This window comes from Muntiacus reevesi, chromosome 11, assembly GCF_963930625.1.
Source record: "Muntiacus reevesi chromosome 11, mMunRee1.1, whole genome shotgun sequence".
In the NCBI taxonomy this organism is placed as follows: Eukaryota; Metazoa; Chordata; class Mammalia; order Artiodactyla; family Cervidae; genus Muntiacus; species Muntiacus reevesi.
The window spans coordinates 28,625,414-28,653,196 of NC_089259.1; the positions used below are offsets into that span (position 1 = coordinate 28,625,414).

At 39.3% G+C, this 27,783-nt stretch overlaps 1 protein-coding gene across 6 annotated transcripts in view; it reads left to right on the forward strand.

The window, feature by feature from the left end:
* Positions 1-743: 743 nt before the first annotated feature.
* The window catches only part of KATNAL1 (katanin catalytic subunit A1 like 1), a 55,487-nt gene continuing 28,447 nt past the window's right edge, over positions 744-27,783 (forward strand). The window contains exons 1-3 of one of the 6 annotated variants that reach the window (XM_065901903.1): positions 744-1,064; positions 16,764-16,936; positions 18,824-18,984. In XM_065901903.1, the coding sequence (XP_065757975.1) occupies positions 16,775-16,936; positions 18,824-18,984 (323 nt within the window). In that variant the 5' untranslated portion in view covers positions 744-1,064; positions 16,764-16,774. Of the gene's footprint in view, positions 1,065-1,358; positions 1,451-1,507; positions 1,714-16,763; positions 16,937-18,823; positions 18,985-26,561; positions 26,630-27,783 lie in introns of those variants that run through there. The other 5 variants (XM_065901907.1, XM_065901905.1, XM_065901906.1 and 2 more) reach the window with 5 other exon arrangements.

The window sequence follows — 27,783 nt, forward strand, 5'->3', positions numbered from 1 at the left end:
CAGCATTGTAGGGTGCTTCATTAGTATCAAAGCTTTTATTTCTCACAAGTCCTGTGAAGCAGCTATTACCTCCATTTTGCATACGAAAACGTTGAGCATCAGTGTGATTCACCTGCCCCTGGTTATCAGTGTTTTAGAAGTTGTTGCTCTTAACCTCACAGCATCTCTGAGGCGGGTCACGAGCAGTCCACACCGATTGCTGTTACTGCTGCTAAGTCGCTCAGTAGTGTCCGACTCTGTGCGACCCCATAGTGGGCAGCCCACCAGGCTCCTCTGTCCCTGGGAATCTTCAGGCAAGAACACTGGAGTGGGTTGTCATTTCCTTCTCCCCTACACCGATTATTCAAGGGTTATTAGAGACCAACTGTCAATTGAAATCAACACCACCTAAGAAATTCTCAAGCCTTCTGAATAATTGTAAAGGCCGTGTGCATTACGTTTTAGTAAATGATTCGTTTTATCCCACTCAGAAAATGGCAGAAAGGAGGTGTGAAAGGTTGCAGATTTGGTTTTTACTGGTGAAGCCCCAATGAGGTGGCTTTTAGGTTCCAAACACGCCAGACGGCCAGGCCAGTGGAGGCTGCCAGGATGGGCGGCGAGGGAGGGGCTGCACCCGCGACCTTTCCAGAGCCGGCGCCGCTCCTTCCTCTGACGCCACTCGCATCTCTCTCAGGAGAGAGCGGACTCGCGTCCTGGCATGGGGGTTGGACGCTGCAGCGCAGGACTCGTCGGCGACCCCGGAGCTCAGCTCGTCAGCCGTCCCCCTCAGTGTCGCGGTCTCCCTCCGCTCTACGGCGCACCCTCGCGCCTCCCTGTTCCCGCAGCCCCGGCAGCTGCCCAGGCTCCTCCCCGAGCCGACTCCGAACCCTCGCGCTACCCCCCAGCCCCACCGCGCGGCCCACGGCTGTCATGGCAACCGGCGGCCGCCGCCGCCGCCGCCGCCGCCGCCGCCGCCTCTTCACGCACGTAGGGAACTAACGGACTCCGCGGCGGCGGCGGCCTGTGTCCCACCCCAACCCCACCTGGACCGCGGCAAAAACTGTCGGCCGACCTGCGCCACCTAGGTAATGAATTCGAGGTGGGGCGGGGGCCAGCGAGAGAGCCGGTGGTGGGGTGCTTGGGTGGACAGCCACACCCCAGCTCCCGCTGCCGGAGACGCTGGGGCCATGCGCGGCGGGGGAGACTGCGTGCTGCGCGAGGGGGTGAGAGAGAGGCCGCGAGCGGTGGTCGCGCGGGGCGTTATGGGGATTGTAGTTCAGCGGCTCCTCGGGCCTGCGGCCTTGGTGGCTCGGCCCGAACGGGCGAACTACAAAGCCCGGCGGCCCCGACAGCTGGGAAAGACTGATAAACTTTGAGCCGGCCTGGGGAGACAGGGAGAGTCTCTCTTTCTGGTGAGGGGATTCTGGGGTGGTCGCTGAATGGGGTTCTGAGAGCTAAAGGGGAAGTGGAGGTGAGACTCGGGCGTTCCGCTCTGCCATTTGTCCCGCCCCGGCTGCAGCGCTGTCTCCACCCCGGCCCGGCCACCGCCCCGCGTAGAGTCGGGGAGGAGTCGCCTCCGGGGCTGCGGGGCCTCGGGCCTTCGGCGCCTCTCACCCTCCCTAGTTGCTGCCTCTTGGTGCAGAACCGTATGTATGGCACACTTTTGATGGGCGACCGAAAAACTATATTTTAACCGATTTTTCTCCTTTCCCTGGTTTCCTCCTTTATTGCTAGGTGCTTGATCAGATTTATTCTGAAGTAGTTCAGAGGTGTTTGCATTAATTAAACCCATTGGTTAATAATTATTCAAAGGGCATTAATGTTTAAAGGTTAAGTGTGGAAGTAGATAAAAGGTACCATGCTGTTGTGTAGTAGTATCTGATATTTTTTCCGTTTTGCATTTTATTTATTGAGGGCCAAGATTACAAAGTGAGCACTCCTTCACCTCAGCCTACTAGCCTGAACACTACCTACACATATTTTTATGCCATTTTATGATTATTTCAACTTTGAATTACTACATTTTTTTTTTTTAAGTACAGGATTGTGTTTTTAATCTAAATTTTTAGCAGTGGGTAGTAATAATTATTTTCTTCTATTATTACAATGTTTTTCAAAATTTCTTAGGACTATTTTTCAGAATGAAAAGTCCCCTGTTCTTTCTTTTTTAATGCTCTGAAATACATTTTAGTCCCTAAAGTTTGCCCAGGCCCTGGAGGTAAGGAAGCTGATACAGATTTAGAAAAACCTCCCTAGTCCACCCTTATAAAATTTTTCAATAGATAGATAACTATCCTAGAAATCTGGTATTTTACAATGGTGTGTTGGAAAATTATTGGTGCAGTATGGGCTTATTTTGTGTGTGTGTGTGTGTGTTTCTAAACAAGAAGACAACTTAAGGTCACTATGAAATTAATTTTTTCTCACTGTAAGATTCATTTTCTCTTTGGTCACTGTAAACTTGATTTAAAGAAGCAGTTTTGTAGGAGGAGATAAAAAGTAACTTTAATAAGACCACTGGGGATAAAATCGAGGCCTTATACATAAGGAATTTGAAATATTTATTCATTTAGGATACATACATTCCTTCATTCATTCATTCAGGATTTGTTAAGGATCTGTTATCACATATCATATTGCACAAGGCAATATGCCAGGTGGTGGGAATGAAGAGCTGATAGAAGGTAATCTGTGTCCTGCATGGGCACACAGTCATGTCATCATAATAGTGTGGAGAGACGGGTGCAAGTTGCTGTGAGCCCAGAGTGGGAATATATTATAGTGATATTGTATCACAATAACATGTATTGAATACGTACTCTATGGGAGGCATATTTTGCATGCAGCCCCTTATTTTATCCTCACAACAATCCTATGAAGTAGCTCCTGTTATTTAGAGATGAGAAAACAGCCTCAGAGACCTTGCCCATAGCTGAATAAGGTCATAGCTGAGTATGATCTCAAGCATTGATGGCATCCTTTGTACCCTTGGGGAGGATTGTGACTCTGTCTAAGGAGATTAAGAGAAATCTCCAGAATGATGTGACATTTGACTTGTGCTAGGAAAGTTTATTAAGCTTTTATTGGAGTGAGGCTGAGGAAAGCCGTTCTAGGCAAATGGCATAACAAAAGCAAAGGAGAGATTTGAGTGTTTTGTGTTTGGGGCATCCTTGACTGTTCTGATGACTGAAACCCAGAATACTTGCAGTGTAATGGAGAGACCAGATATCAGAGTACTTGGTATCATGATAAAGAATTTAGAATTTTTCTTCAACATGGGGTCACCATTGAAGAATTTCCAGTGGAGTAGTGGCCTTACTGGACTTCGCAGGTGGCTCAGTGGTTAAGAACCCGCCTGCAATGCAGGAGACTCAAGTTCGATCCCTGGGTCAGGAAGATGCCCTGAAGGAGGAAAATGGCAATCCACTCCTGTATTCTTGCCTGGGAAATCCCATGGACAGAGGAGCCTGGAGGGCTACAGTCCATGGGGTTGCATAGAGTGTAACATAACTTAGCTACTGAGCACACATGCAGTGGCCTTAACAGGTTTGTATTTTAGAAAGATAAACATAGTTTAAAGTAGAACTTTTTTCTTAAACCTCACATGTAAATATTATAACTGAACTATATAGATTTCCTGATAGCTCAGCTGGTAAAGAATCTGCTCACAATGCAGGAAACCCTGGTTTGACTCCTGGGTGGGGAAGATCCACTGGAAAAGGGATAGGCTACCCACTCCAGTGTTCTTGGGCTTCCCTGGTGTCTCAGCTGGTAAAGAATCCACCTGCAGTGCGGGAGACCTGGGGTTGGAAGATCCTCTGGGGAAGGGAATGGCTACCCAGTCCAGTATTCTGGCCTGGAGAATTCTATGGACTGTATAGTCCATGGGGTTGCAAAGAGTTGGACATGACTGAGCAACTTTCATTCACATTAAAAATTAGTTTGAAAATATTTGCTTTCCTACTTAAAAACCATTACTGTGAAGACAAAAGAATTAACTTAAAAGTTAATATAAAAATTATAGTGACATCTGAAGCAATTTTGGGTTCTGAGAACAAGCTGGTTTTTCAGTTCAGTCCAGTCACTCAGTCATGTCTGACTCTTTGTGACCCCATGGGCTGCAGCACACCAGGCCTCCCTGTCCATCACCAACTCCCAGAGTTTACTCAAAGCTCATGTCCATTGAGTCAGTGATGCCATCCAACCATCTAATCCTCTGTTGTCCCCTTCTCCTCCTGCCTTCAATCTTTCCCAGCATCAGGGTCTTTTCAAATGAGTCAGTTCTTTTCATCAGGTGGCCAAAGTATTGGAGTTTCAGCTTCAACATCAGTCCTTCCAGTGAACACCCAGGACTGATCTCCTTTAGGATGGACTGGTTGGGGCTCCTTGCAGTCCAAGGGACTCTCAGGAGTCTTCTCCAACACCACAGTTCAAACCATCAATTCTTTGGCACTCAGCTTTCTTTATAGTCCAACTCTCACATCCATACATGACTACTGGAAAAACCATAGCCTTGACCAGATGGACCTTTGTTGGCAAAGTGATGTCTCTGCTTTTTAATATGCTGTCTAGGTTGGTCATAACTTTTCTTCCAAGGAGTAAGCGTCTTTTAATTTCATGGCTACAGTCACCATCTGCAATGATTTTGGAACCTGAAAAAATAAAGTCAGCCGCTGTTTTCCCATCTATTTCCCATGAAGTGATGGGACCAGATGCCATGATCTTAGTTTTCTGAATGTTGAGCTTTAAGCCAACTTTTTCACTCTCCTCTTTCACTTTCATCAAGAGGCTCTTTAGTTCTTCTTCACTTTCTGCCATAAGGGTGGTGTCATCTGCATATCTGAGGTAGTGAATTTTCTCCCAGCAATCCTGATTCCAGCTTGTGCTTCATCCAGCCCAGCATTTCTCATGATGTACTCTGCATATGAGTTAAATAAGCAGGGTGACAATATACAGCCTTGATGTATTCCTTTTCCTTTTTGGGACCAGTCTGTTGTACCATGTCAAGTTCTAACTGTTGCTTCCTGACCCGCACACAGATTTCTCAAGAGGCAGGTCAGGTGGTCTGGTATTCCCATCTCTTTCAGAATTTTCCACAGTTTATTGTGATCCACACAGTCAAAGGCTTTGGCATAGTCAATAAAGCAGAAATAGATGTTTTTGTGGAACTCTCTTGCTTTTATGATGATCCAGCGGATGTTGACAATTTGATCTCTGGTTCCTCTGCCTTTTCTAAATCCAGCTTGAACATCTGGAAGTTCACGGTTCACGTATTGCTGAAGCCTGGCTTGGAGAATTTTGAGCATTCCTTGCTAGTGTGTGAGATGAGTGCAATTGTGTGGTAATTTGAGCATTCTTTGGCATTGCCGTTCTTTGGGGTTGGAATGAAAACTGACCTTTTCTAGTCCCATGGCCATTTCTGAGTTTTTCAAATTTGCTGGCATATTGAGTGCAGCACTTTCACAGCATCATCTTTTATGATTTGAAATAGCTCAATTGGAATTCCATCACCTCCACTAGCTTTGTTTGTAGTGATGCTTCCTAAGGCCCACATGACTTCACATTTTAGTCTTCCCAAATGTGTGTCTTAGTCGTGGTATAAGAGAGAAATCCAGTTATGCTGGGGAAAAAGCTTTGTGTGCATGCATTTGTTTTGTGGGTTGATGGTAGACTTAAAGAAGAGAAGGGTGTGGTTGGAGATGCTGCTGAAGAGATAGGTTGGAACCAGGAATTTGTTAGGTTTAGATCTGAGTCATGAAGGAGACAAGTCATAATTATGTAGAACCAAATGAGGCAGCATTTTTTCTTCTTAGTCTGAGCATGAACTTGAACTGAGCTCTTCTTTTTGTTCTGAGACTAAAACTCTCCTTGGAGATATTACTTGGACTGTTGTATATAGGGCAACACTACTGGGTCAGTTCAATTGCAAATATTGTAAGAAGATGCTGATTCATTTTTGAATACATGATAATGCTCAAAATAAGTATTGTCAAGTATGTGGCATTGTTAAAATATCTATGCCTCCCTCAGATGTAACCTGATCATTTAAAAGTCCTAGAAACTCTTCTAATTTAAATTCAAGGAGATTTTTTAAAAAATGCTCTTACGTTTCAAAGAGTTTAAATGGTTAAACCTTTTAAAACCTCTATTCACAGAGGTTATGGTTAAAAGTAATTAAAGTTGTGGTAGAGCTTCTAGGAATTACAATGAAAACTGGGTTAGTTGAAAGCGGCTTCAAACTTATGCATTAATATTGAGTGTGGAGTGAAAATAATAGCTTACATTGGTTCAGTGTTATGTGCTTGGAATGATGCTAATGTATTTCACATTTAATTTTTGCAATAACCTTGTGATGATAAATGTTATTTTCCCTATTTTATAGATGTAGAACTATGTAGAGGCTGAGACAAGTTACATGATTTGCTTGAGGTCACAACTGAAAATTTGTGGTGCCTGGATTCATACCCAGGGTTTTCTGCCTGAAATTTTAATATTGCCTTCACACTTGAATAGTTTAGCTTGGTATACAAGTCTAGATTGGCAGCCTCCAACTAGTAGCACATGAGAGACATTATTCTGCTGCCTCCAGGTTTCCAGTATTCCTTTTGGAAAGTTAGCTGTCAATATATTATTTTTCCTTTGTTGATAATATATCATTTCTCTCTATTGGTTTTAGGTTTTGTAGTTATACTACCTTGTCCTAGATGTGGACTTGTTTTTATTTATTTTGAAACAGAGTTACTGTCTTGTGTAGATTTTGAAAAGTTTTAGCCATTATGTATTGAATATTGCTCTCTCCTTTTTTTTCTCCTAGAATTCGTAATAGACATATATTGGGCCATGTCTTTGTACTCTCTGCACTTCTTATCTTTGTTTACTTATTCGGTGTTTATATGCTGCATTCTGGGCAAGTTCTATAGCCCTGTAGTCTGGTTTCTTGATCCTCCTTTCATCTGTGCCTGATCTGCTATTTCCTCAGTGCACTGAGTTTTTCATTTCAGTGAGCATTTCATTTTAATGCTAAAAGTTGTTGTTGATTCTTTTTCAGACCTGTGTATTCATTTTTAAATGGCTTGCGCCTATGTTTTTAGGTATACTTATTTTGTAGTGACTATTAGGTTATCAAGTGCTTTTGATAATAGCAATAATTCTGCTATATGTTGTAGCATTTGCCTCACTCTTATAATGGATTGTAATTTTTTGTACCTTGAAATTTTAGATATAACCTCAGTGCAAATACTGTGAAGTCTTGGTCAAGGATGTATCCTGTACTTTTGGTTGTTTCTGTGAAGTGCCTTATGGAGAACTGGTGAATGAATAAATGCATTTTAGTATATTCACATAATGAGGTGCTACTCAGCAATAAAAGCATCAAATTACCGATACATACAGCAATATGGTTGAATCTCGGAAGCATTATTCTAAATGAAAGAAGTCAAACACCAGAATATATGCTGTATGATTCTATTTATGTGACAGTCCAGAAAAGACAAATCTGTGGTGATTAATGAATGGAAGAATGCATGCAATTGTACACATTTTTCAAAAGAAATAAAATTGTATTCTTAAAATGTGTGAATTTCATGGTGTAAAAAGTATACTTCAGTAAAGCTGATTAAAAAAAAAAAAGCACGTAGCATTCTATGGCAACGGAAGTGAGAATAGTGGCTGCCCTGGAGGGCAAGTACTAACTGTGAGGAGTCATGGCTTCAGTGAGGTAAGAAAATGTTCCATATCTTGATGTGGGTGTTACCTGGGTGTAATCCGTTTTAAAACTCACTGAAGATATGTTTACTCTGTGTGTGATATACTTCAGTAATAAAGTGCAAAAGGAGAAAAATACTTCATAGAGAGGAGCTAGAATACAAAGTTGAGAAAATCTAGAACAAAGTTGAGCAAAAGAGCAAAGAGAGAAGATAAGTAAATTAGAGGGCTAACCTATAAAGTCCAATAGCTAAGTAAAAGGTGTTCAGAAGAGAGAAAAATGAAAAGAAATCAACGAACTAATTCAGAAGTTTTCCTAAAATTGAAAGACACTAGTTTCTAGTTTGAAAGAATCACATATAGACCCATGTCAAAGCATTTCATCAACAGTTTTAGGAAACTTGTGTCAAAGAGAAGATCCTATAAGTTTGCAGAAAGGGAAAAAGACATATATAAGCAATCAGAAATTTGAATGACTTTAGTTGCCTCAACTTAATCTTGAAACTTAGAAGGTAATAGAGCAATGCTTTTACATTTTTAAAGGAAATTATTTGCAAATGAAAATTCAGTAATCAGCCAGACTGTCACTGAAGTATGAAGACAGTTTAATAAAGGTGTTTTAAGACATGCATAGTCTCAAAATTTTATTTTACTCTCCATTTATGGAAAATGTATTCTATAAAGGAGACACTTGCTCTTTGGAAGGAAAGCTCTGATAAACCTAGACAGCCTATGAAAAAGCAGAGACATCACTTTGCTGACAAAGGTTCATATAGTCAAAGCTATGGTTTTTCCAGTAGACATGTAGAGATGTGAGAATTGGGCCATAAAGAAGCCCGAGTGCTGAAGAATTGATGGTTTTGAATTGTGGTGCTGGAGAAGACTCTTGAGAGTCCTTTGGACAGTGAGGAGATAAAACCAGTCAATCCTCAAGGAAATTGACCCTGATTATTCATCGGAAGAATTGAAGCTAAAGCTCCAGTACTTTGGCCATCTGATGCAAAGAGCTGACTCATTGGAAAAGACTGTGATGCTGAGGAAGATTGAAGGCAAAGGAAGAAGGAGGGAGCAGAGGATGAGTTGGTTAGGTAGCATCATTGACTCAATGGACATGAGTTTGAGCAAACTCTACGAGATGGTGAAGGACAGGGGAGGCTGGCGTGCTGCAGTCTGAAAGTGAAGTTGCTCAGTCGTGTCCGACTCTTTGCGACCCCATTGACTGTAGCCTACCAGGCTCCTCAGTCCATGGAATTTTCCAGGCAAGAGTACTGGAATGGGTTGCCATTTCCTTCTCCAGGGGAACTTCTGGACCCAGAAATCGAACCCGGGTCTCCCGCACTGCCGGCAGACGCTTTACCATCTGAGCCACCAGGGAAGCCCTGCTGCAGTGTGTGGGATCACAAAGAGTCAGACACGACTTAATGACTGAATAACAAGAGGGTAAACCAAGAAAGGAAGAAAGACATGTGATAGACCAAAAAAAAAAAAAAAAATAACATTCAATATAGAAAAGACAAAGACTACCCTAGATAATTGAAATACCAAATTGAACGGCCTTGGGAGGTAGATAGAGTGTCCAGAGAAAAGGTTAGGCTTGCTTACAGCCTTGAAAGAAAGAAAGTATCTTCATCTGGAACAAAGGGTAGGCATGCATGGTATTCAGTATGATAGATTTGGGTTCCCTAAATTTAGGATTCTTGGGTAATGTAGTCTGCTGCATTTGCTGTTACCACATGGCCCATTACACGTTGCTTTGTAGAAACTGGGGTTTGGGGGACCAGTACAAAACACCCCCACAATCTTAATTTGCAAGTTTTGTAGTTTGAACTCTTATATTTGAGTCATTCAATTTGAGTTAAATTTTGTATATGTTGTGAGGTAAGACTTGAGATTCAGAGTTTTTTTTTTTCCCTAATATGGATATCTAGCTGTTTCAACGGAGAAGGCAATGGCAACCCACTCCGGTACTCTTGCCTGGAAAATCCCATGGACAGAGGAGCCTGGTAGGCTGCAGTCCATGGGGTCGCTAAGGGTCGGACACAACTGAGCGACTTCACTCATGCATTGGAGAAGGAAATGGCAACCCATTCCAGTGTTCTTGCCTGGAGAATCCCAGGGACGGGGGAGCCAGGGGGGCTGCTGTCTATGGGGTTGCACAGAGTCGGACATGACTGAAGTGACTTAGCAGCAGCAGCAGCTGTTTCAACACCCTTTTTGGGGAAAAAAAAAAATATATATATATATATATTTTTTGTTGTTGTTGTTGTTGATTTGCCGTGACAGCTTTGTCAAAAATTAATTGGCCATATACATTTCGATCTTTCTGTACTCTGATTTGTTCCATTGGTCTGTGTCTAGCTTTATGCCAATCCCATGCCGTCTTGATTCCTGTTAATTTTACAATAAATCTTGGAATCAGTATAAGTTGTCCTACTTTACTATAATTTTTGAAACTGTTTTGGCTGTTCTGTGTCCTATGTATTTCCATCTAAGTGTTGAATCAACTTGTCAGTTTTTATCAGAAAGGCTGCTGGGATCTTGATTGGGATTTCGTTGAGTCTGTGGATCACTTTCAAGAGAATTGACCTTGAGGGTTTAAATTCATAAATGCATGTGCACATACACACATGTATGTGTATCTATTAACTTCGGTCATCTTTAATTTCTCAGTGCCCAGATCTTACATATATTTTGTTGCTTTTATCCCTGGAGTATTTAGTATTTTTGAGTGATTTTACTGTTTTGACTTTAGTTTTCAATTTTTTTATTGTTAATAGAAATACGATTGATTTTTTAATATTAACCTTGTATCCTGCAACCTTACAAAACTCACTTACTAGTTCTAGTAATTATTGTAGATTCCCTAGGATTTTCTCCATTAACAATTAACATCGTATGTGAATAAGAGCAATTTTCCTTCTGCTTTTCTAATATGTATCCCTTTTATTTTTTTCTTGGCTAGTTGCACTGGTTAGAACCTATAGTTCTCATGTTGAATAGAAGGGTTGAGAGGAGATTCACTGGCCTTGCTTATTTTTTCTTGATTTTGGGAGAGAGTATTCAGTTTTTTCTGGAGAAGGCATTGGCAACCCACCCCAGTACTCTTGCCTGGAAAATCCCATGGGAGGAGCCTGGTAGGCTGCAGTCCATGGGGTTGCTAAGAGTCGGACTGAGCAGCTTCACTTTCACTTTCATGCATAGGAGAAGGAAATGGCAACGCACTCCAGTGTTCTTGCCTGGAGAATCCCAGAGATGGTGGAGCCTGGTGGGCTGCTGTCTATGGGGTCATACAGAGTCGGACACGGCTGAAGCAATTTAGCAGCAGCAGCATTCAGTTTTTTCACAGTTAATCTGATGATAGCTGCTCTTTGCTAGATTGAGGAATTTCTGTTCTCAGTTTGCTAAGCGTTCTTATCATGAATGGTATTGAGCTTTGTCCACTGCTTTTTCTGCATCTGTTCAGATGATCATGTTTTATTTCTAGTCTCTTAAAATTAGTTTTTTAAATAGATACCACTTTGAATTTTTTATATAAATTCCACTTGGTCATAATGCATTATCCTTTTTATATACTGGATTTGATAAGCTAAAATTTAAATATTTTTGTATCTATGTTCCTGAGGGATACTGGTAGGTAAGTTTCTTTTCTTATAATGTCTGGTTTGGTATCAGGCTAACATTGGTCTTAAAATATGAGTTGGAAGTTTTCCACCTGTTTCTTTTTCTGAGAGCTTGTTTGGAAATTGTTTTTTTTTCTTAAATACTTGGAAGAATTCACTCATCAAGTCTTTTGGATTTGGGGTGTTGGTTTTGTTTTTTGTTTTTCTTTGGTGGGAAGATTTTAAACTACAAATTGAATTTCATTGATTGACACAGGACTATTCAGATTAATTATTTCTTCAGAAATAGCTTTGGTATGTTGTGACTTTATCTTTACAGTTTGTAGTGATGGCCCCTCCTTCATTCCTGATTTTGGTAATTTGTGTTTTCTCTCTCCTTTTCTTGATTAGTATAACTAGAGGTTTAATCATTTTTAATGATCTCTTCAAAGAACCAACTTTTTACTACATTGAAATTTTTTTCTTGTTTCTATTTTATTGATTTTTGCTTTCAACTGTGTTATGTTCTTCCTTCTACTTCTTTTGGATTTAATGTGCCTTTATTTTCCTAGATTCTTAAGACAAGCTGAAAGCAGGAGTTTGCAAACTACAATCTGGGGACCAAATCTAGCCTGCAACTTGTTTTTGAACAGCTGGTGGCTCAGATGGTAAAGAATCTCCCTGCAGAGCAGGAGACCCAGGTTTGATCCCTGGGTGAGGAAGATCCACTGGAGAAGGGAATGGCAACCCACTTCAGTATTCTTGCCTGGAGAACTCCATGGACAAAGGAGCCCAGTGGGCTATGGTCCATGGGGTCACAAAGAGTCGGACCATACTGAGAGACTAACACCCACACACACATGAACTAATGATGTTTTTTCATTTTTTTTTAAACAGTTAAGTCAAACGAGGAATAATGTTTTGTGATATGTGAAAATAAATGAAATTCAGTTATCAGTGTCTGTAAATAAAATTTTATTGGAACACAACCACACTCATTTTTTTTTTTTTCATTTGTTTTCATATTGTCTGTGGATGCTTTTGTACAAAGTTGAGCAGTGCCAGTAGCGACTTGGTGGTGTTTCAGTGCTTTAAACTGCTGCTTGCTTTCACTATCATCACAGTGTCTCGTGTGCCCTCCATATCCCTGTACTCTGACATTTTACTATATTATCAGCGGATTCCCGTCATGTTAAAAACAGAAAAGATGAGAAAAATGGACTTGAAGTATTTATACTTTTAAAGCACAGTGAAGTGAGGAATATTGAATAGGATGACAAAGCATTGTGATTATCATGCAATGACTACAGGTGTGCTGGAGAAATACAGTTTATACTGATATTACCAGACGAATCACTCATCGTGGTATTCCTAATTCACAGGAAAGCAGTGGCTAGAAAACTTAAAAAGGAGTATCTTTTCAAGCAGAATTTCCTCACGAAATTAAAAAACAAAAATCGGGCTGCACCCGGAGTAAGTTTCTTGAGTGTCTCATTAGTTGGCCAAAGAAGGAATCATTTGCTGATGGTGACTTAAGTAAATCTTATTTGACTGTAGCAGCCAAAGAAATGTGTCTGGAGAGAATAAACTTGTTTAAGACTATTAGCCTTTTGGTCAGAACAGTTGCTAGAATAGTTGAGGACCTCAGTCAATTAAAAAAACAAGGCAAATGATTTTGAGTGGTTTTCCTTGGCTCTTGGTGAATTGACAGATGTTACCAAAACAGCTCAAGTGTTTATTTGCAAAGTCAATGCTGAGTTTGAAGTTACTGAAGAAATAATATTTAATGAATAGTGTTTATGGAATAGCTACAGACAGGAATATTTATTAAAAAGTTGAGAATACACTTACTCTGTACAACCTGAAGTGGAATCTGATGTATTGGAGCTAGTGGTGGTAAAAAAATAAAAATATGTGTAGAAGAGAAAAAGGCTTACGTGAACAAATTTACAAAGCTGTGAAAACATAGGGTGGTTAAAGTTGATGCTTCTTTACTTTTTTATAATCAGCAGGTATTTTGCAGAGAATATTTGAATCTATCATGTGATAAGAAACCATTAGTGTCTTAAGACGCAGGAGTGTTACTCTTGAGGGCTTAACCATTGTCAGTTCCTTGAATTTTTGTCAGAAGCAGAATATCCTGACGTCTCCCTGCCACACAGCAGTTCCGTGGCTTATAGTAGCGAAGTTCTATTGCAGTCTTGAGTTATGGGCTAATCTGAAATTTTTCTGAATGAGAGGAACTGTTCTCATCCACTGTTACTGAACACTGAATAGCTTTGGAAAGCAGCTTTGCTGCAGACTTGATAATGTTTCTTAGTAAATTCAATGGAAAGTTTCAGGATCAGACTGCTTACGTGCGAAACTAAAGTTATTTTGATGCCAGCTAATGTTTGAATCACAAGTAGTACTGAGCTATTTTATAATATATAGCTTTCTACACTGTCAAAAGTTAAAGCAAAGAAGTGAGATCTCTGTTCCCACCCAGATTTTCAGTGTATTTGAGCTCAAACTACTTTGATGCAAGTGCAAATGAAATTTCCATATTACAAAATCTATTTAACTGTGTAATGGAGATACTTCCACTTAACCTTCATTTGGAATTGATTAATATGCAGTGTAATGACTTACCAAGAGAAGAATAAAACCTTCAAATGCTTTTCAAACAGTGAATATGCTGGATTGAAATTATGTGCTTGTGATTTGATATCAGTATGTGACAATACCTCTCTTGGTAAACAGACACTTTTGAACATGAAATGTGTAAATCTTATTAAAAAGCAGTATTGACACATGAACATTTGCAGTTGATCTTGATGATAGGAAACACTTAACTCTGAATCCCAACTACATGAAATCATATCCCCTGTTCTGCAAAAAGTTGTACTCAATGATTACTACTATAATAGTTTGAATTTTGTTGATAAAAATTATGGACTTTTTGTCTCTTTTATATATAACTACTACATAATACCCTCAAATTTTCCTGTTGCCCCTCAAAGCTAAAAATATTTACTCTAGCCCTTCACAGGGAAAGTTTGCGGACCCTACTTTACATGGAAATATTTCCATTGTGCATCTTTGTGTTCTTGCATATATTAGCAGAATTAATGCTTTTGTCTAAGGACTCATTTGAAGAATTGTAATTTAAACTGTGGAAAATTCTGAAAGAGATGGGAATACCAGACCACCTGACTTGCCTCTTGAGAAACCTGCATGCAGGTCAGGAAGCAACAGTTAGAACTGGACATGGAACAACAGACTGGTTCCAAATAGCAAAAGGAGTACATCAAGACTGTATATTGTCACCCTGCTTATTTAACTTATATGCAGAGTACATCATGAGAAACGCTGGGCTGAAAGAAGCACAAGCTGGAATCAAGATTGCCAGGAGAAATATCAATAACCTCAGATATGCAGATGACACCACCCTTATGGCAGAAAGTGAAGAGGAACTAAAAAACCTCTTGATGAGAGTGAGAGGAGAGTGGAAAAAGTTGGCTTAAAGCTCAACATTCAGAAAACTAAGATCATGGCATCTGGTCCCATCACTTCATGGGAAATAGATGGGGAGACTGGAAACAGTGTCAGACTTTATTTTTTTGGGCTCCAAAATCACTGCAGATGGTGATTGCAGGCATGAAATTAAAAGACACTTACTCCTTGGAGGAAAGTTATGACCAACCTAGATAGCATATTAAAAAGCAGAGACATTACTTTGCCAACAAAGGTCCATTTAGTCAAGGCTATGGTTTTTCCAATGGTCATGTATGGATGTGAGAGTTGGACTGTGAGGAAAGCTGAGCACCAAAAAATTGATGCTTTTGAACTGTGGTGTTGGAGAAGACTCTTGAGAGTCCCTTGGACTGCAAGGAGATCCAACCAGTCCATCCTAAAGGGGATCAGTTCTGGGTGTTCATTGGCAGGACTGATGTTGAAGCTGAAACTCCAATACTTTGACCACCTCATGCAAAGAGTTAACTCACTGGAAAAGACCCTGATGCTGGGAGGGATTGGGGGCAGGAGGAGAAGGGGACGACAGAGGATGAGATGGCTGGATGGCATCACCAACTTGATGGGCATGAGTTTCAGTAAACACCAGGAGTTGGAGATGGACAGGGAGGCCTGGCATGCTGTGATTCATGGGGTCGCAGAGAGTCGGACACGACTGAGCAACTGAACTGAACTGAACTGAATTTGAAGAAAAGGCTTTCCTTGGTTGTCCTATATTCTGTGGGTAGATCTACTGAATGTTGAAATTTCTTTCTATGTAAGACTAGCATACTATTTGCTGCAGTGTGATTCTCAAGTAACATAAATGCTGCCTTCAAGGAACCTATGCTGGGAGAAGGGGCAACTAAAATGGCAGAACACATAAAAAGAAACGACTTTAATCTTTTCAAGAATGTACTGGAGTCAGCTAAAATGCCTAGAAGTAGTTGTGGTTAGTTTTGAGGAAGAGGTTCTGAGCCCCTTAAGAACAGATAAGAGGTAGAGAGGAAGAGCCAGGCTACTCCCATCAAAATTTAATCCCCTCAGGAAAGCATGGGACAAAATGATTTTTCTCTAAGTGTATTTCTTGGTTTACTGTTCCAGGAAGTAAGAGTAGGTCAATTTGGACTCCTTCCCAAGATTTCATTCTTCTGGATCTCTGGACAGTTTTCAGTGGAAAGTATCTTTGCTTAGAAGCCTTGGATGATCTTGGGAGACTGTTGAGAAGCCTGGGAAAAAGCCAGAATTATTGAGCTGGAGGGCTTTGGTGGAAACCAGAGGTTCAGATGGTATTTTTCCTAGCTTCTTGTAGAAGGGGAAGATTAATGATAGTGATTTGCACAGGCAAAAAGCTCTAGAGAATGGCAGGAGCATAGAAGATAACCAGATAGGGGTGCATCAGATAGTTAAATTCAGGTTTTTGCTTAGATTTAAGTTGTATGAAACACTTAAATGCATATAAATGATGCATGGACAACTATAGGCTGTAGTTTTAAAATGTGTTCCTTAAGTCAGAAAGTTCCTGCCCTTTTTGTTCTTGGGGCCAGATAGTTTTAGTGAAAAATAATTTTTGCAGTTTTAATTGATGTCGGTGGAAAATGTGAGCTATTTATATGTTTAGCTTTACATTGTCAAGAATAAACCGACTAAAATAAAGCAAGTTGATGTTTACTGTTAGTGTAGCTTGTGGTGATTATGAATGAGCAAGGAGAACTGATGTCCAATTTATGTAGCTGGAACATTAATTGATAGTGCAGATCTGTGTCATTTCTCTGGTTATCTCCGTGGGTGTTCTTTTGTAGGCTGTGCATTTCCAAAATTGGGAACTTTGTCCAGTATCATTATAAGATGCATTCAGATAACCTCAAAGAATGAGAGAAACATTTTGACTTTCAAAGTAGTTTTAAGCAGATCTTTTAAAGTGTAATAAGAAATGCTTTAAAGTCAGTACTGAAAACTTAATAAAAAGCCATTCTATTTTATGTTTAGATCTCTGGAGGATGAATTTGGCTGAGATTTGTGACAACGCAAAGAAAGGAAGAGAATATGCACTTCTTGGAAATTATGACTCGTCCATGGTATATTACCAGGGGGTGATACAACAGATTCAGAGACACTGCCAGTCAGTCAGAGACCCAGCAGTCAAGGGCAGGTGGCAGCAGGTAAGAGCACGTGGAGGTGTTCAGTGGTGAGGACAGCGGTCTGCTGCACTGCAAAGATTTGAGTTGGAAAATCAGTTTGAGATTTTGCGAATAGTTCTCTTTTGTCTGATGCTGAAATATATTTTAAAATGTACTCTGGATAGTTTTTCTGTCTTTCCTAGTTAACGTGTATATGTTTTTCATCATATATTGAGTTGGCCAAAAAGTTTGTTCAGTTAGTGAACACATTGTTCAATAAAAGCCTTGGTGAAAGTGAAAAAATGTCTTTTAGGTTTACCTAAAACAGAACAAACTTTTTGGTCAACTCAGTATTTTTGAGATGTATTTCAAAGCCATTTAATTCAAATTGATTCTCATTGTTTTTTCCTCTTCAGTTGACTAATTATGTGTGATTACAAGTTGTAGAAATGAGGTATTTCTATTTGCCCTTTCCCCTTTCATTTTTACTTGTAATTTTGACCCATTTCACAGAACTTTTCCTTTAAGAAAGTTTCCTCTTCTTTTGAAAGACTCTTTACAAATACAAAGGAGTCAGTAATCTAATAAAACACACTAATATATTTACTCTGTTTCTTGACTATACAATTTGATTTTATAATATTAGTTAATAAAAACTTGAATTACAATTTCCCCATTTACTCTTAAAACTTAAAATCCTTTTAAAATTAAAAGAACAAAGTCAAGCATTTCTTTGAAGTTTCATTTATGTGCTAATGCCTTTCAAGTGTTTCTTTTAAGTTTTCCACTGGTCAGAAATTGATGTTTTACTAAGTTTTCAGGGTAAATTTGGCTTATTTTCCAACTTAAGTGTTACCAAATTTTGTTGAGTGAGAACAATATATTGGTTTTAACTCAAATTGAAATTTTTGAGTTCTTCTCTCTGGTGTCCTAGCCACAGACAAGACTTGTTTACTAATCCAGCATGGAAATATTTTTGACATGTTCTTAATTGTGTTAAATAGTGAGCATTTCTATTCTGGTACTTCTATTATGTTTATTTCCATTAGGTTCTGAAATTTCATTTCTCTCAGTATAGCATATAGTTGCATATATTAGGTGAATTTAGATTTTTCTTTGGTTTTGTGACTTGTTTATATGTTTTTATATGTTATTTGAGATAAAGTTAAGGGAAAGCTTCTTATGCTCTGCTTTATAGTAAAGTGTGCTTTCTGGTTAAAAAATTAGAATTATTGAAATTAGCTTATAAATGTAATTTTCAATCTGTAATCTGTTTGCCTTTGAAAATTAATTTGGGCTTAAAATTTGAAAACATAAGAATTTCTACATAGTGCTTAGTAAAGTTTTTTAAATGTGGGAAAAATCTTGCCTCTGAGCTTATGCTATAGCCTGGACTTGAAACATCTTAAACAAGGCCAAAAGAATTCAGACTTCAATGAAGCAGAACTTAAACTGGAAATGGGTATTATGCCACTCAGGGCTTTTAGATGCCCGTGAGAGGCATTTCATATCTTGTGGTAATGGGGATAGGAAATGCTGATGAAAATTTTGGCTGACAAGTTTTGAGGGTGTTATTTACAAATATATTAAAAGAATTTAGCATAACATTATAGATTTCTGGGAATGGTTACTGGTTAATAACTTAGTTGCTTGTTTTGAATTGTCTTAATGGTCATCACATTCTTTGGTAGAAAGAATTTCTTCATGAAAAATATATAACTACTTGCCTTAAGAAAAGGTATATGACTTTTTCCAAACCAATTCCTGCCCTCCTATCTATATTACTTTAAATAGTTCTTTGGTTTTTTTACTGTGTTTTAATGACTCATTTTGCATACTTTGAATGGCATTAAGAAAACTAACATTCTATACCAGTTTGTTGGCAATTTACGTAAATAACTTGTAGCATAAAGGCTATTTTTTTTAAAGGTTCGGCAGGAATTATTGGAAGAATATGAACAAGTTAAAAGTATTGTCAGTACTTTGGAAAGTTTTAAAATCGACAGGCCCCCAGATTTCCCTGTGTCCTGTCAAGATGAACCATTTAGAGATCCTGCCGTGTGGCCGCCCCCGGTACCTGCGGAACACAGGTAAGTGGAACTTTATGTTTGTTCTCCTTAGGTACTTCTTGAATTAATTGATGTTCAGAGTGAAGAGTAAAGCTTTATTTGAACCAAGTATGAAAAACTCTTTGGGGCGGCATGCCCCATGTAAGTTTAGTAGCTGTTTATAATTTTCACACATGTGTGTCTACAGGGTTTGTAGTTGATAAAGAACAGAACTATGTCATTTGTCATATATCTTGCTTTTGAAATATTTTACTACCGTAATCATAACAGTAGAAATCCACTGCTGGTCCTAAAGTTTAGTTTAACTGATAAATTTATCAGTTAAGCAAGTTCTTTTTAGATTTCATAATGTCAACATCAAAGCTTTTTTGCTTTGAAAGACTAACAATTTCAGATGAAATGGTGGACAAATTGGATCCATCTGGTTGGGCCTACAGCCGGTTTCCAGAATCTTAGTATAGAAGGAACCTTACCTTTCCTTTAAGGTGGAAGGGTGAATCAGTAGTGTGGCAGTAAGGCTTGAGGTTTATCTCCTTGATGCTCAGCCTTATATATAAACCTCTCTCTTCTTGTTTTTTGCTACCTTCCTGTCTTTGCACAGTCTGTTCTTCCTCAAGGAATAGCCATAATCCCCATCTAAGCAATTCATATTCATTCTTCAAGTCTCAGTTAAACTGTTTTTCCTCTTTGCAGCCTTTTCTGGTTTGCCCACGCATGACAGTGTGTCCATCCCAGTTATGTTGTATTTCTTTTGTCTCTTGACAAGGGTAGGAGTTTGCAAGGGCAAGGACCATGGCTTTATTTACTCAACACAAATAACAAGTAGCAAACTCCACTGCTCACGCAGCATTTGGCACATAGTAAGCATTCAGCCTGGAGAACGCAATGGCACCCCACTCCAGTACTTTTGCCTGGAAAATCCCATGGATGGAGGAGCCTGGTAAGCTGCAGTCCATGGGGTCGCTAAGAGTCGGACACGACTGAGCGACTTCACTTTCACTTTTCACTTTCACGCATTGGAGAAGGAAATGGCAACCTACTCCACTGTTCTTGCCTGGAGAATCCCAGGGACGGGAGAGCCTGGTGGGCTGCCATCTATGGGGTCGCACAGAGTCAGACAAGATTGAAGTGACTTAGCAGCAGCAGCAGAAGCAGGCATTCAGCCAACACCGAGTAACTTCATTAATTCTACAAGTAAGGAAATTGAGGCCTGGGAGACCTTGACCTGTAAGTTAGGCTAGACCAGGAGCTGTGTTTAGTTCTTTCTGGCTTTCAGTCCCTTTTTTTGTGAAGTCATATTGTGGTACGAGTGTTGCATCACAGAAAATAAAATTTCCTTTTGATTAGTAGCTGTGATCATGTGTTTAGCTTGTTGATATCTTAAAATTTTCAAAAAGCATTTAAAGAACTGAAAAGTAGTTAATTTATTTTGTCAGGAGTTTTTCCATTGAGTTAGAGATAATTTTATGATTCCCATTATAAAAACACAAGATGATTCTTTTCTAAGTATTTTATTGTTTTTGATGTCAGTGTGAATGGGATAATTTTATTTCTTTTTCAGATGTTTTATTGTTAATATATTGAGGCACAACTGATTTTTTTATGTTGATCATGTATCCTACTGAATTCATTGATTAGTTTTCAGTAGTTTTCTGGTGAGCCTTTAAGGTTTCCTGTATTTAAAATCTTACCAGTTGCAAATAATGATGATTTTTGCTTATTCTGTTCCAATTTGGGTGCCTGTTATTTCTTTGTCTTGCCTAATTACTCTAGCTAGAACTTTCAGTGTTTGTTGAATAAGAGTGATGAGAGTAAGGTCATCCTTGTCTTGTTCCTGATCTAAGAGGAGAAACTTTCAATTTTTCACTGCTGAGTATAATTTAGTTGTTGTCGTACATGGCCTTTATCATGCTGAGGTATGTTCCTTCAATTTATTGAGGGTTTTTCTCATGAAAGGATGTTGTATTTTGTCGAATGCTTTTCTTCATCTATTGAGATGATCATATGATTTTTATCTTTTATTCTGTTGATGGGAGAGATCATGCTTATTGATTTGTATGTGTTGAACCTGGCATCCCAAGGATAAATCTTACTTGGTCATGGTGTATAATACTTTTAATGTGTTGTTGAATTTGCTTTGCTAATATTCTGTTGAGAAATTTTGCCTCTGTATTCATTGAGGATATTGATTTATAGTTTTCTTTTCTTGTCATGTCCTAATCTAGCTTTGGTTTCAGGGCAATGCTGGCTTCATAAAATGAGTTTGAAGTATTCTCCCTTCTTCAGTTTTCTGGAAGAGTTTTAGATGGATTGGCATTAATTATGTTTAAATGGTTGGAGAATTTTCCAGTGAAGCCATCCGGATCTAGGAGTAACTTTCAGTGTAGGAAGTACCTGTTCTTAATTGCTGGAGCACCATGATATACTGCAGAAAGCAGTGGCCACAGATAACAACACTAATATCTGTGGCTCAAATTGAATAAAAAGTGTGGCTGGCATTTTCCCATTGATGAACACTTCCTGAAAACTTCTCATTAGAGAAACACCAACCCAGTTATTTCTTTTTCTTTGACCTCCCTTAACTGGCTTGTAGCACAGATTTGATTTATTTTTATACTTGTCTTTTAAGCCTTATTCTTAATGAAAGTGAAAGATGAATGAACCAGAATATGTTTCTCCAAACCTCCTTCCTCCATACTAAATTTTAAAGTTTCCCTTGTGTGTTCAGTTCAGTCAGTTCAGTCACTCAGTCGTGTCCGACTCTTTGCGACCCCATGAATTGCAGCACGCCAGGCCTCCCTGTCCATCATCAACTCCCAGAGTCTACTCAGACCCATGTCCATCGAGTCAGTGATGCCATCCAGCCATCTCATCCTCTGTCGTCCCCTTCTCCTCCTGCCCCCAATCCTTCCCAGCATCAGGGTCTTTTCCAATGAGTCAACTCTTTGCATGAGGTGGCCAAAGTATTGGAGTTTCAGCTTCAACATCAGTCCTGCCAATGAACACCCAGGACTAATCCCCTTTAGGATGGACTGGTTGGATCTCCTTGCAGTCCAAGGGACTCTCGAGAGTCTTCTCCAACACCACAGTTCAAAAGCATCAATTTTTTGGCACTCCGCTTTCTTTCCAGTCCAACTCTCACATCTATACATGACCATTGGAAAAACCATAGCCTTGACTAGACAGACCTTTGTTGGCAAAGTAATGTCTCTGCTTTTAAATATGCTATCCAGGTTGGTCACAACTTTCCTTCTAAGAATTAAGTGTCTTTTAGTTTCATGGCCGCAATCACCGTCTGCAGTAATTTTGGAGCCCAAAAAAGTAAAGTCTGACACTGTTTCCACTGTTTCCCCATCTATTTCCCATGAAGTGATGGGACCAGATGCCATGATCTTAGTTTTCTGAATGTTGAGCTTTAAGTCGACTTTTTCACTCTCCTCCTTCACTTTCATCAAGAGGTTTTTTAGTTCCCCTTCACTTTCTGCCATAATGGTGGGTGTGTAGCCATTGTGTATATACATATTTTCTCTGTGGATCAGAAATCCTTAATAAAAGCAAGTCTAAGACTTGCAAGCTTCTACTAGTGAAGGAATGCTATTACCATGAGTAATATAGAATTAGGAGTTTTAAACTCTAAAATCTTTATATCAGCAAATCCACAGATCCTTTACCAAGTAATATCAGCATAGTGATATCTATGTAAGGTAGAATGAAGTAAACTTCATTGTAGCACAGAATGTGTGCATGTGCTGATAGAATTAGGGTTAAAAGTTATGGGAGATTGAATTTGTATAATTTTTTTCCTTTTACAATTTAATTTCTTCTACAGATCATATAAAACAAATGTAGTAAAATATCCACCTAGAGCTAGTGAAATTGAATATAGCCCTTAGATATTCTTGGTGTGGTGGGAAGACACTTGAGTCCATGAGATCTGAGTTTGAATTCTACTTCTGACACCTCCTTGGTTTGTGACCTTGTACAAGTTATTTAACTTCTAAACATTTAGCTTCACTCTCTGTAAAATGGGATGTTTACCTCATGAAATTAATTAAGAAATTTTAATGTTTAAGACAGTAACTGGCATGTAATAATTAAAATGAATCATCAACTCTGAAATAAAGTGCTACAGTGTTCTTTCATGTAAATAGTAAGAGCTAACAGAATTTAAAAAATGATACTGCCTCATTCATAAAATCCCTCAAGGAATTTTATGTCCTTCTTGTATATTCTACATAAATCCTTAGTTTTCTGAAACATTTTGAATAACTCTGGCAGACAGGATGTGGTTTTTTTAGATGTCGAAGCCTCATGAAGTGGGTGATCATTTTCAGGAAAAGGATGAGATAACTAGTTATCGGTCACTTTGTGCTTTGCAAGCATTCTCTTATTTAAACCTCCAGTTATCCTATGAAATAGCTACTTGTACTATGTACCCATATTACTATTGCTCATTTACTGTTATGAGCTCCATCCAGGGCTAAGGAAATTGAACCTTGTAGAGTTTATTTTCCCAAAGTCATCTGAACAAGAAGGTGGCAGAGCCAGGATTTGAACCTAGATCTCTTCAACTTTAGGAGTCTTGTTTATATCCACTCTGCCATGTTACTTTCCTACACATACTTGGTGATATTTGTGGGTATATTTTGACAAGTGTCTGTATATCCTAATACATAATATATAATTCTGTTAAGCACTTGATTAAATTCTTACTAGAGGGGGTAGGAGAATAGGAAAATAAAGAATGCTTAATGAAGTACTTAAAGATGCTTAAAGAAACTGAAAATGCTTAGTGAAATAAATAATGTAATTTAAAAAATTTCTCTCTGGTAATACCACACTGAAATTGCAGTGTGGGCCAGTTGAAAAATATAATTTACCTTGTTCTGTATAAAGTGTTTCCAGGATGCAGCTGATGTTTGCTGTTAGCTACTAATTTGGTAGCCCTGCTTGTGGGTCTGTCCTTTTCACACAGAGCTGCTTCTGTTACCACTGGTGGTCTCTGGTAGTAGTTTGCCATATCATTACAGGTTATACCTCATATGTTGTGTGTCCTCTGAGTTTAATCATGATCCTATTTTAGATCACTAGCAGCTGCTTGAGTAAATCAAAGCAGCCTTTTAAAAAATGAATTAAAAAAATAAAAAATAAAAAATGAATTAGATTTATTGCCTTTAAATATGGGGGAAACTGAGCTACAAAAGTAGGATTATAATGGGAAGTACTGGCAATATTAGAATTAAATTCCAAAGAGATGGAGCTTCCAGATTATTCTTAGTGTCCCAAGTTAAAAGCTATCTTGTGTTAATTATATTGTTTTATAATATTTGCCATGTAAGTTTTTCAAGCATACTTTCTTTAATGAGGCCATTTGGAAATGATCTTTCCCAGTGAGACCTAAGGCCATGACATTAAGATTTTCTGTATAGGAGCAGTATGTGACATAGATTATATTCAATGAAGTATTTTTTATTCAACTTCAAAAATAATTGTGTTAGGTCTTATAAAGTGATATCTTTTGGGAGAGATGGTGGTAGCAATAGGATACCCCAGTCTGAAAAGCATCATTTTGGTTTCTTCCATTCAGGTTTAAAAAGATAACTCTTAACAGGCCCTCTAATGCGGTTTCACCTGGAACCAAGGGAAATGGCATAATGTGTTTCTGCATACAGATAGGTGGGAAGACTGATTTTTACAACTTTGTGCTGTTCTGTAGACTTTCAGCCAAGAGGAAATTCTTGTTGACTTGGTATTACAGTCATTGCTTTATGTTTTCTGTGGATACCCTAATAGATGAAGTAACTGCTTGCATGTTAAAATCCCAGTTTGCACTGGAAAAAACTCAGTCACAGCCAAGGTTGGGTACTGATACAGAGTACCCTGCTTTCTCATCCTTACGGTGTCTCACCAAGGCTCTGGGAAACTTTCCCAGGGTTGGGAGATGGGAGAGCAAGTTTCTGTATCAGTGCCACTGCTAATGGAGTGGTCCTCCAAGTTAATTTCACTTCTACCGGCCTCAGTTTTCACCTCTTTAAAATGTATATCATGATGAGATTGTTTTGTAAAATCGTTTTGAAATCTTAGGAAGAAAAAAACACTACTATTGATCTATCCAACATCTGTGTTAGGGGCTTCCCTGGTGGCTCAGATAGCAAAGAATCTGCCTGCAGTGTAGGCCAGGTTCAAATCTCTGAAGTGGAGCTAAATGAGAAATAATCCAGACATTGGGGAAAGCCTCACCTAGGATGCTGGCACCTGTCATATGCCAGGTGCTCTGTTGGGGGCCAGTCCCGCTGTAGGGATATGGCGGGGTGCAGTCTTCCTGAGCTTGCAGTCTTGTAAAGTGGTGTGAGAGCCGTTAGTGAGCTAGGATTGCCTGGATATGGTGATCAATGAGCTTTAGAGGATGAGAAAAATTAGGTAATTAAACATCTAGACGAAACTGTTGAATAGGAATTGAAAGTGAGAGCAGAGTTTAAGAGTGGTTGGGATTAGTAGTTAGTTACTTGGGAATCATCAGCAAGTAAGGCATTTTAAGAAAGAAATTTTAGGGTCATTCTTCATATGGTGGAATAGGTTATTGCCTAATATGATGGGCAGGTTGAGATTATACTCACTTCTAAACATTCTGGAGTCTTAGTCTCTTCCAGAACTCTGTTTCTGGAGTATGGAGTATACAGACTATGGTAGAATGTAGCTAGCGGTGCTGATTAACTACAATAACTAACATTTATTGAGTGTTTAACTGTGAACAAGATACCGTGCTGATAAACTCTCTACATAGTTTATTTCTTTTTTTTTTTTTTTTTTAGTTTATTTCTTAATCTTCAACAGCCACCATCTAAAATAGGTACTATTAATATCATCACTATATTTTTTTAGAAGAAATTGAAATTTGAAAATTCTAAGCAACTTTATCAAATGCTGCATATAGGTTACATAAGATAAGGGTTGAGAATTGGATTGGATTTAGCAGTGTGGAGCTCATTGGTGACCCTGATGAGTGATTTTGGTGGAATGGCTGGTGGGTTCAGAGAATGGGAAGAGAAGAATGGGAATCAATGAGTACTTGAAGTTCTTTCAATAAGTGTTGTTGAGCACAGAAATTGAGTAGTACCTGGGGAGACGTGGAATCAGAACTTGTTGTTTAGAGATGTTTGTGTGCTGATGGGAGTGCTGCAACAGGAAGGGGCAGAGTGATGGTGCAGGGGAGAAAGGGGGCCATGCTGGAGCAGTGTCCCCGCACAGGCAAGAGGAGACGGGGTCCCTTGTGCGGGTGGAGGGGGTGCAGGACAGCTGGTCAGAGTAGCTGTAGGGAAGACAGTCAGTTACAAAGAGAAGCAGCAAGATTGTCGGAGAGTGAGGGCAGGGGTGCAGGTGTTTTCCAGGGTCTAAATTCTCAGCTGAAGGGTCCCAAGAGTGGGACTTCCATTCCAATTGGCTACTTTATTTCTTTTTTGTAAGTTTTCTAGGGAGCATTTGTCTTACTCTGTAGGACTCAGTAGTCACTCATTTGAAATTTTTATTTTGGTATTTGAGGTGTTTATTATAATAAGTGCCTAAAAACATGGTATTTCTATCTTTTTTTTATGTTACAGAAAAGACAACTGAAAGATAGAAATTTTAACTCATTAGAGATAAACTAAAGAGTGGGAACAAGATAGTGGTAAGTCAGACTGAAATCATAACGTGTTCATTTTGTTTCTTCTTTCTTGAAAGAAGTCTTCGCCCTGCTGCACTCTAATTTCCTCTGTCTTCTTCCCTCTTTATTCCTTTGGCAACTGCTGTGATGTATACACTCCCTCTGTTGCCTTTCACTGCTTCTTGTTCCCTAAGAAGTAGGGATCCTGGATCTCTGTTCATTGCAGTATTGGTACTGAATTCTTAAAAGACAGCTTCCTAATGTAAAATGGAATGCCAAGTTCTCAAGCGTTACGGTGTTTAAATTTGTTAGCAGTTGATTGTGTTCACCACCTCTCTTCTCTGGAGTGCTCCTCTTCTGTTGGCTTCTGGAACGCTGCTGTCTTCGCTTTTCCTTCTTGAAAGGAAAAGCCCCTGTCCCCGGGATCTGGCATTTTCCCCTTCTCTTCCGTCCTCCTCTCGTCGTTCCCTGGTGCTGGCCTGTGCTCTTGATCTGCTCACTTCAGCCCCAGCCTGTTCACCCTGCTTTGCAGATGAGATGTTAGTGATGGCGGGATTTTTGCCTGCTGGCTTGCATGAGCAGTCACACTGGTGTTTGTACTGATAGATACCTTCTGTTTTCTCTCTCATTGTTTATATGATTTTATTTTTTGTCTTGGTGTTAAGTAGTCTCACTACAGATTATCTAACTGTGGATTTATTTTTATTTAACACTACTTAAGACTGATGCTTCTTTTTCTTTTTATGCTTTTAGCCATTTTATAGTTCATAACTAATAGTTCTGTTGTTAGAAGTTATTTGGTGCCTTACCTTTTTTGTTATTTCTGATGGCTCTTGTTTGTGGTCAAGTTGAGAGTGTCCCTTCGAGATCTGAGCCCTTCTGACGAGTGGCTTGTTTAGGGGAATGTTGCTTCTTGGAGGGTCTGTGTTGGCCCCAGCCAGCTGCCTTAGGGATGTCACCTGCCTGGACCACTTTTAGGTAGATTTCTTGGCTTAAGTGAGTATAAAACTAAATCCCAAATCTCATGTGCGCAGACCCCTGGTTACTATTTCTAGGGGAGACTTGTGCTTATTGCACACAGAGAGAACATAAGCTGGGCTAGACAGACGTACTTATTTCCCCCGTGTGCATCTTTAAATGTGCCCTTTGAGAGTCCTGGCTTCACGTGCTAGTCTCTG